The sequence below is a fragment of the Lissotriton vulgaris genome, unplaced genomic scaffold, assembly GCF_964263255.1.
Source record: "Lissotriton vulgaris unplaced genomic scaffold, aLisVul1.2 SCAFFOLD_2268, whole genome shotgun sequence".
Classification (NCBI taxonomy): Eukaryota; Metazoa; Chordata; class Amphibia; order Caudata; family Salamandridae; genus Lissotriton; species Lissotriton vulgaris.
The window spans coordinates 399,915-410,584 of record NW_028247097.1 but is presented as its reverse complement, the minus strand read 5'-3'; the positions used below and the strand labels follow the sequence as shown (position 1 = coordinate 410,584).

General features: G+C 45.3%; 1 protein-coding gene across 1 annotated transcript in view; it reads left to right on the top strand.

Moving 5' to 3' along the window:
- Positions 1-1,166: 1,166 nt before the first annotated feature.
- The window catches only part of LOC147665638 (complement factor H-related protein 5-like), a gene marked incomplete at its 5' end in the record, with an annotated part of 402,132 nt that continues 392,628 nt past the window's right edge, over positions 1,167-10,670 (top strand). The window contains one exon of the mRNA XM_086949622.1: positions 1,167-1,328. Within this exon, the coding sequence (XP_086805748.1) occupies positions 1,167-1,328 (162 nt within the window). The remainder of the gene's footprint in view (positions 1,329-10,670) is intronic.

Here is a 10,670-nt window from a genome sequence, read left to right as displayed (position 1 = left end):
CAATTTTTTCCAAACTGTTTCTGGGTGATGACGGTGTATAGTGTGTTGCTGCAGTCAAATCAACTAGTGATGAGTGCGTGGGTGACTGTCTTTCTGGTTTTTGTGGGGAGCCATCTGAATGTCTTTCAAAGCAGGTAGAGCGTGTGGAAACAGGATGAGGATATTGCGTTGATTTGCCTGTCTTTGAGAGCAAAGAGTCCAGTATGATACCAAGGTTGAGTGCAAGGCCCGCAGGGATAGGAGGGTTTCATAGTGCCACAGGCCACCAGGAGTCGTCCCAGACTGAGGGGGTGGGTCCCAGGATGAGTACCTCGGTCTTGTATGAGTTGAGTTTGAAGCAGTTGTCTTACATCCTGGTAGCAACCGCCTTCATTCCGTTGTAAAAGTTGATTCTATCTGCTGTGAGATCATTGGTGAGGGAGATGATCAGCTGGGTGTCGTCGCTTAGGAGACTATGCTGAGTCCGCGGCTTCTGATGATGGCTGCAAGGGGAGCCATGTAGATGTTGATGAGGGTGGGGCGCAGGGAGGATCCCTTAGGCACTCTACAGCTGACCTCTGTAGGTTCTGAGAGGAACGAGGGTAGTCTGACTCACTGCCTTCGGCCTGTCAGGAAGGAGTGGATCCAGTCCAGTGACTTGTCGCAGATGCTGTCATTGTGGAGTCTTGTGATTAGGATGCAGTGGGAAAGGGTGTCAAAAGCAATGTATGTACCCAAGAACAACTATATGACATCCAGATTAGTAGTGAACCATAAAACCCCAACTTTGTTCCATGAGATTTAAATACAGAGGAAATTGAGGGGCTTTTCTGGATTTTAAAGGCCCACTGCAGACTGCATTCTCCATCATCCACAAGAGCAATATGGTTATTTAGGAACTTATAGGATGACCCTCATTATTTGTTAACAACAGAGGTGTTTACCCAGGCATAAACAGCAGTTCCATCTTGTTCAACATATCTCAATGTAGGGCCCGTGGTGTTAATCCTATAATGAACTTTCACATTTGCTTTGTTTGAAAAGCACTATTCAGATTTTCTTGCCAACTGTACCCTTAATAGTACCTTTCTTCCTATACATATAGCTACCATTTGGTTGTACTGTCATTTCCATGTCGGAGTCTAGTTTCTCGCCTACAAAGAAATTCTTTCTTTATTGCTTTTCAGAAATTACATGCTCACTAAATGTTGGTTCCAGAGGACGCACAAGGAGTTTTAAAAATGGTGATGTTGCAAAACTTAAATGTCAAGAAGGATTAAAATTGTATGGAGCTGAGAAAGTCCAGTGCTATTACTTTGGATGGTATCCAAAGCTTCCTTCTTGCAGAGGTAAATATTTGAACACACTAATAAACTATTAAACATTGTGAAGGAAAATGTGTCACGGCTCCCTGGAACTCTGACCCACAGCCCTGCTAACCATATTGAGGAGACATTTAGGGAGTCCTCCTGTGTCACACTTTGAGTGTGCCTCCTAAAGGCATGTTTGCAACTGTGTGCATGTCAGTAATGCAATGCGGGCGCAGAGGCAATGTGATTCCCTCATTTGCATGGGGCAACGCCTCCATGCAAATAAGGGAACGCTGTCTCATGATAGCACTGACGCTACATGTGCACCAGCGCTATCAGTATTACAGAAGGGGACGCACAAGTGCCTGCAGCCACTTCAGTAGTATTGTTGTGCCCTATGGGTGCACAAAGCAGGTACACTCACCCATTGCACTCCCAGGGCAAAATGTATAATATGGCACCTGGTGTTTAAAAGCGCACAATAAAGATTAAGCACCTAACTGGTTGACCCATTTGTCATTTTACAGACACTCTTACTGAACACAGCTTTGACAGAAATGCATTTGGGAGCTTGGTTGCACATTAAAAAGAGATATTTATGCCAAATGTTTTCAAGGTCTGGATGCAGTAGGAGGGAGCATATTGTAAATAGCATAGGTAGTCTGTGCTTACCTCTGATTTAACCCCAAATTCTCTGGGCCTGGTCTAGGTGTTGACAGGAGCAAAGTGGCTTGCCTTTTACATGCCATTAACGCACCAGCTGCACTGATGTCATTTGTGATGTCATGAGTGATGTCATGAGTGATGTCATTGACCATGTCATGAGTGAAGTAATATGTGACGTCATCAGCAGTGCATTGCGGGCGCGCGATTTATAGTTAGCTGAAATAACTATAACGGGGGAATTTCAATGGTTTTGTACGAGTGAAATGTCCAACTAACTATAACACCCCAGAACCCTATGTTTTTTTCAGTGAGGTTTTTTTAAATGCTAATTTCTTAATATAGCATGCCTGAACCCTATGTTTTTTTCAGTGAATTTCAAAGGTTTTTTAAATGCTAGTTTCTAACTATGCCTACAGAGGTAGGACATGTGAAAAAAGAAGAAAACATGCACAGAAAGAAGAAAAAGAAATGCATAAAGAAGCAACAGAAGTCCACATAGATGAAGAAAAGTGCAGGAAGAAGAAGAGATGGAAAGAAAGAACCAACAGATGAGCAGAACGTCCTCCTGTAGCCACAGCTTTTTCTGACGGGTACTGATGGTAACTGAATCTGACTAACCAGGCCTAGAGCCAGTGCTATGCTGAAAGGCACTTAGAATATAGTGAAAATACCTACATACACTAGGGAACACTGCGTTGGGGTACCCCTGTGATTACCATGACCTCCTCTGTAAGACCCTAGTACATAATGGGGCAGGGGGATTAAAACGACCTTTTAAAACACACCACAGGGCGCGTTTTCACACTGGTGAAGGGAGGGGGGTACTTGAGGTGACATGTGTGCAAACACGCCCTGTGGCCGTTTTAATTTGAGGTATAAAGTCCCCTTGAATCCTGAGTGTCCCTTGGGTCCAACTAGCCCACCAGGTACCTCCAGTAACCGCCACAGAGCTGCATTGCAGAGAGGTGTGAAAAGGGGCACAGACTGGACCACCACTCTGCAACCCAGCGCAGAGACACTGACTGGAAGCACCTGGTGAGCTAGTTAGCCCCCAGGGGCCCCCAGGATTGCAGAGGAATTATTTCCCAAACTTAAAACGTGCCACAGTGCGTGTTTTCATACGTCACCTCAGTCCCCGTTCACTCCCCCTTCCCCACTGTATAAACGCGCCCTATGTTCTTTTTAAGTTGGGAGATTAAGTCCCCTTGAATCCTGAGGGTCCCTTGGGTCCAACTATGCCACTAGGGACCTCCAGTAAGCGCCACAGTGCTGCGTTGCAGAGAGGTGTAAAAAGGGGCGTGGCCTCTGAACACCTCTCTGCAACGCAGCTCCCTGGCGCATACTGGAGGTAACTGGTGGGCTAGTTGGCCCTCAAGAACTCTCAGTATTGAAGGGGAATTAACTTACCACTCGCAGGGGTGCGTTTGCCCAATGGTGAAGGAAGGGGGCGGGGCCTGAGGTGACATGTCTGCAAACAAGCCCTATGGCGCGTCTTAAGTTGGGGAATTATTTCCTCTTCAATCCTGAGGCTCCCTGGGGACCAACTAGCCCACCAGGTACCTCCAGTATGCACCAAAGAGCCATAGGAATCCATTTGGCGGGGGCACTGCATGGAAATCCTACCTGGCCAGCGTGTATATATATCTATAGCCTACTGGCGGTCGCCAGCCCCCGGGTCTTGGATAATAAAAGGGTGGGGGGGCTCAAAGGCCCCCCCAAGCCCCAGGGACCACCACCCCCAGGGCTTTTATAAAATTTTGGCGGGGGCACATGGCCCCCCGCAGCCCCGGGCACCGCCACCTTCCCGGGGCTCTAAATATTACAATTGGGGGGTCCGTGATGGACCCCCAAGCCCCGGGGACCACCACCCCTGGGGCTTTGCAAATGTTGGGAGGGGGGCTATGCGGTCCCCTCCTGGAGCCCTCGATGGCCCTGAGGACCGCCACCCCCCAGAGCCAGCTCCTGCAGTGTCCCGGGGTGCCCACCCCGAGAACGCTGCAGTTTGCTAGCAAACTCTGCTTTGGTTTTTGGAAGAGAGAGCAGGATACCTGCTCTCTCTTTAAAAAAACAAAAGCAGATTGTTTTTCCACACAGGGAGCTGCATCTTAGCAGCTCCCCATGTGGAAAAGCAATGCCGGCTCCTGCAGGATGCGGGGAGCCGGCGGGATCGTGGGGGATTGGGAACCCCCCACGGTCCCGAACAGATAGGGCCAGCCCCGGGGGATGGGGTCCCTGTGGCCATAAATGGCCTGAGGAGGGGGGCTTCACAGCCACCCTCCAATAATTAAACAAAATTTAAAAAATGGCCATGCCCCAGGTGAATTATGGCCTTGGAACGGGGGGCCACGCGGCCCCCTTCCAATTTAAAAAAAAATAAAAAAGGGGTTAGGCTCTGGGGGATGGGGTCCCCAGGGACAATAAATTAGCAAAAGAAGGGGGGCCACACAGCCCCACTTAAAAAAAAAAAAATGGTCGGCATCGCGCTGGAGGCCCCGCCCCTTCCTGCAGCACTCTGCAAATGAGTCCCCTGAAGCGTTTGCAGATGGGGAACTAATTCCCCTTGAATACTGGGTTCCCTGGGGGCCAACTAGCCCACCAGGAACCTCCAGTATGCGCCAGAGAGCTGCGTTGCAGAGAGGTGTTCAAAGGCCACACCCCTTTTTACAACTCTCTGCAATGCAGCTCTGTAGCGCTTAATGGCGGTACCTGGTGGGCTAGTTGCACACCAGGGACCCTCAGGATTCAAGAAGAGTAAATCCTCCAACTTAAAACGTGTCATGGGGCCCGTTTGCACCGTGGTGATGGGAGAGGGCAAGGCCTGAGGTGACATGTGTGCAAACACATGCAACACAAAAAGATGATTGACCGAATGTTGAATATTGTCCAACATTCACCCCCAGTGACAGATCTGGGTTTAATCCATTGTTATTTTGCTCAACACGGGCCATGTCTTCTCTGGACCACAATCAAGCATCCTAGGACCGGTTTTGGGGTTTCACCCCTCTTCAGCCAGGATAGCTTGACTCCAGTGGCGTGGTGAGCACGGTGCCGACGTCTGGGCATACCCTTCCCACTTAGGCTGAAAATGCAACACAATAAGATGATGGATGGAATGTTGAACATTGTCAAACATTCTCTCCAGTCACAGATCTGGGTTTAATCAATTGTTATTTTGCTCACCACGCCACCCCAGTTCAGACATAGCCATATGCAAATTAGTCTAGACACTGTGCCTCATGGGAACAGTCCAGACTGAACTGCCAGGCCATGTCTTCCCTGGACCAGAATCAAGCATCCTAGGACCAGTTTCGGGGTTTCACAGCAGTGTCCCTTGGGTGGGCACCCCGGGACACTGCAGGAGCCGGCCCTGGGGGGTGGCAGTCCCCAGGGCCATCGAGGGCTCCCGGAGGGGGGCCGCGTGGACCTCCTCCCAACATTTGCATGCCCCCAACGGGGCTTAGGGGTCCGTCACAACCCCCCCATTTAAATAATTAGAGCCCCAGGGAGGTCGTGGTCCCTGGGGCATGTGGGGGGTTTGTGCCCCCCACACAGGTATTTATCTTTTTTTTATAAAAAACAAGCCCCGAGTGCCAGTCCAGGGGCAGCGGGGGCCTATGTGCCCCCGCAAATATTTTATAAAAGCCCCAGGGGGTGGCAGTCCCCGTGACTTGGGGGGCCTTTGAGCCCCCCACCAATTTATTATCCAAGCCCCGGGGGCGGCGGTCCCCGGGGCTGCGGGAGGGCAGTGAGCCCCCTGCAAATACTTTTGAAAAGCCCTGGGGGTGGCGGTCCCCAAGGTGCCCCTTGGTGCCCCCCATTATAATATAAACATTGCCCCTGGGACTTGGTCCACCCAGGGGCTAATTATTAACGAGGCGCAGGAGCCTGCGCTTCGTTGTTTTTTTTTCGCGGCTAGATTCGCGCATCCAGCACGCATCCTGCGGTTTAAAAAAAATATATATATTTTTTGGGACCTCCTAAGCAGGCCTAGGAGGTCAGGGTGTTTTTGCTCTGCCCCCTTTTCTTTTTCTTTTTGCGTTTCTTTTCCTGATGTCTTGAGCCTTGGTTCTACCAAGGCACAAGATGGCTGCCAAAACTTCCTGATTTGGAGTGTTGACAGCCAATTAGCATGAAACTCGGGATGGGGACGGTGCGCGGAACCTGCAACCCTCTAGTTATATAACTTTTTTAATTTTGATTTTCTCAGCAACTACTGAACGGATTTACACCATTTAACAAAAAGGGCTCTTTCTGAACCAAGAGCTACCTTTTTGCCAAATTTGGTTTAATTCGTTCAGCATTTCGGCTGTAGCCGTGTCTAAAGCATCCTATGGAAAATTGCATGGGGAAAACACGTTTTGGGACCCCCGCTTTATTCTCTGCCCCCGCTTGCCGAATGACCCCGAAACTTTCAAGATAGGAGCGGACCAGAGCGGGCCATAAGTTTTTAAAAATTTCGCGAAGATTCATCAATTGGCGCCAACGATATTGGGAATAGTACGTTGCAATTTTCCTATGGTAACTAGGTCCTAACAACTCCAGTATGCAGGGATTGCTACATATATATATATAGCACTATGACTCCAGGATTACAAGTTCAAGATGCAGCCGCATTACAGAACTTACTGGATTTGGCTTTTGACAATGACTCACAACCTACTCCTACGGTGAGCCAGAGCACTGAAACAGGCTGTTCAGCTATTACTCCTTTTCGGCCTAAATCAACCTTTCTGCCAATCATGCCACGTGATTCAGTAGATGTGTTCAGTGATAAAGTAATTGTTGAATTAAAGGCACTTAATAAGAAAGTTTTGAGTCAGAAACATCAATCAAAATATAACGACAAACAGTACCACAAACTTGTGAGCAAGCTACAAAAGAACAAAGACATTATCATCAAAAATGCTGATAAAGGGGGAAACACTGTGCTTTGGTCAACTAAGGATTATATCATTGAAGCCCAGAGACACCTTAGTGACACCTCCTGTTATCGTGCGACTTCCCAGTTTGCGATGAATAAATGTAATGAATCCACCCGCAAACAAATACAAACATGGAAGCGGAAAGGCCTGCTCACAAAGGAAGAGTGTAATTTTCTGGTGAAAGAACATCCCATTACACCGGTGTTATATTTTTTACCAAAAATTCATAAACAGACAACTCCCATTCCTGGTCGTCCTATCATTGCTGCCATAGGCAGCAACAACGAAAACATCTCCAAATATATAGATTATTTTTTGCAGCCTTACATGCAGAGTCTTCCATCTTTTGTTAAGGACACCACCGACTTTTTAATCAAACTCAATAAAGTGGAATGGAATGCGAACTTACTATTCTTAATCATGGATATTGAATCCCTTTACACGTCAATACACCACCAACATGGCATGAACGCGTGTAAAAACTATCTGGACAGACGAGATATCTGTTTTCGTGAACATAACACCATGTTAATGGAAATGTTAAATATCTGTTTAACCACTAACTTTTTCAAGTTTCAGAGTCAGATTTATGAACAACTACGAGGTGTGGCGATGGGCTCGTGTTTCTCCCCCAGCTACTCATGCTTGCATGTTGGCTGGTGGGAGGAACGCGAGCTACATACCACACACCGCCACTGGCTACCCAACATCAAACACTATTGGCGTTTCATAGATGACGTCTGTATAATCTGGCAGGGAACAATGAATGATGCTGAAATCTTTGTTGAAGAGATTAATAGGAATTCCTTTAATCTAAAATTCACTTCCAGCATCACGGCTGATTCAGCTGAATTTCTTGATGTTAATATTTTCATTAAAGACAATCGAATTGAAACCTGCTTACACAGGAAGGCCACAGCAGGCAATTCAATTTTACATGCACACAGCTCTCACCCTGCCCATACGATTCGCAGTGTCCCTTATGGGGAGTTCATTCGTATCTGCAGAATTTGCAGCGAAAATGACTCCTTGGAAAAATGCCTCCATGAGTCCAGGCAACGTTTCCATCATAGGGGATATTCTGATCAGATCCTTGATAAGGCTCTCTGCAAAGCTCGCGCAATTGAGCGCAATACACTTCTAATGCCCAAAATTCCTGTAAGCCCAAATGATGAAAATACTGTGCGACTCATCACTAACTACAGTATACAGGAACATAAAATCAGGAACATCATCACGTCTGAATGGCCTATAATCCTCACGGATGTCATTCTGTGACCTATACTTCCTAGAAGTCCAAACATCACATTCAGAAGATCCCCCAGTATGCGTGATGCATTAGATAGATCTATGCCCGAAGAACCGCCTAAAAAGATTCTAACCACTAAGACAGGATTCTTTCGGTGCACCTCGTGTAGAGCTTGCACGTTTGCCAAGAATAGTACCCACTACTACACAGCATTTTGTTCCACACCTGTCCCTATTCGTGAACACCTCACTTGTAGATCTGAATTTGTTGTATACAAATTGAAATGCACATGCAACCTGGAGTACATTGGAAGTACCAAACTTCCGGTACACCAGAGAATATTGCAACACATCCGTGCAATTGTTAATAGCGACAATAACTACCCAGTCGCGCGACACTTTCGAGCTGTTCATGATAAAAAACTGAGAGATCTTGAATATACAGTTTTGTGCTCCGTACCTCAACCCGGACGGGGAGGTGACAGGATGAAACTTCTTCGGCAGAAAGAGTCACATTTAATTTTGTCCTTAGATACAAAGGCTCCAAATGGTTTAAATCTGACCGAAGATTTGAGCAATTTCTTATAAACTGTATAGGGTCAGTGTGAGTTAATTCTTCTTTTTGTACTATGTGCGTGAGTTATCTGATGTGGTGTAGACTTACGCAGAGCGGTCGGCCGGCTGGCTAACCCTCATTTGTATATACTTTGTTTTGGTGTTCATCACTCCGATTATATCATAATATGTATTTTGTGAAATTTTATACCTGACTATATATTTGCTAGTTACGTTACTATGTGTGCCCTGTCAGGGTAATTCCTGTCCTCAGCTGTGACTAGACTATAGACTTTCTTTCCCTCTTACTTTTTTTCTGTCACCATTTATTTTTTCAAGTTTTGTTGTGCTTTCTCCTACACGTTTGGTTTTATTATTTATTTCCATTTTCCATGTATTATATACTTTTCTAATCTTATTATTTCTATTATGATTTCTTGGGCTCTGGTTTGATCTAGGAATTGGAATGATATTTATTTTTACATGTTGTGATTCTTAGTTACTCATTGTTAGTTGAGTAGTTCAATATTACTTTCTGGCATTAGGTCAGCAGGATCAGTATGTTTTTGGCACTAAGTCATCATTTTGTTAGTTGTATTCATAATAACAGTGTAACCTTATTTTGGTTTTTTTGGGCACTTGCCGTCACTGTTATTTGTAAATACACTATTTTTCTAAGTATCACTCCATTGTATATAATATCCACTCGTAAAACAAACAGTTTTTTCTGTTTTGCGTAAATGTTTGTTACCATGCAAGCCTAAGCATCCATTATGTTTCATTTAACGTCACTTTGTTTTCATATTATTTGTTGCAACTTTAGTCCTTCCTTTGTTATTATTAACTGGAGAAGGCGTGTAACATCAGTGGTGGTTATTGAAGCCCTTTGTTTATGTTTAATATTTAAACATTGCTTTGTTTTCGGCGCATTGTGTGATCAAGCTCTCTTGTAGAGCGAAACGCGTCATCTCTATTAAATACGTTTTCCCTGTTATCCACTGTGGATCTACTTTTGTGAGGCTTTATTGGATTGCTGGCTGTGAGGTTTTGTGAGGTCTCGACCGTTGGTTCCTGCACCTTTAGGAACCTGGACTGTTTGCTTCATATATATATATATATATATATATATATATATATATATATATATATATATATATATATATATATATATATATATATATATATATATATATGTAGCAATCCCTGCTACCTCTCGCCCGGAGCCCAGTCCTGGAAACCGCAGCGCAGGAAGAAGAGAGGAGACCTCAGGTCCTCAGGTGCAGGTGAGCATTAATTTTATTTCCTCGAGGAGACGGCACACCTCAGCATGACGTTTCGGCCTTCAAAGAGGCCTTGATCACATGACGCACGCTAGGGAAGAGGCAATTTTTAAAGTGCTAGTGCTCAGTGAAGTGTAATAACATTGGTGGGTTGAGGTCACATGTCATACAAAAAGTATCATAGACATAAACAACAGATTGTGAGCACAACGCATCACGGGATAATCCCTGAGTTCCGCCCATATTGCAAAATGCAGATACCGGTATTTAAAGTGCAAGCGCTGTCTAACCATTGTAAACAATACAGTACAGGAGTCACTGGCAAATCCAGTAAATAGACAGTGCAAAATTAGGCAACAGTGCAAAATATTGAGTAAAGTGCAAATAGTGTTATGCGCATAGTTGTTCTAGCTTTCAATATACGCAATACTTATCATGTACAATATCATGTTTAACATCAGGTATAAAAGAACATATCCATAAATAACGAGTTCATAAATATATAAATATATATATAAAAACATGAATGTACAAGCATCTTGCCAATAAATATATATACACCCAATAAACACTATTTACACAGGATGAGACCTCAAGTGGACTAATAAAGTTTAACTGCATAAATGCATGTGAAGCCTTATCACTGAGGTCGCAGCACCCTATTCGTATTGCACAACCAAATTGCACATTTGTCTATGTAGAGCTGGAGG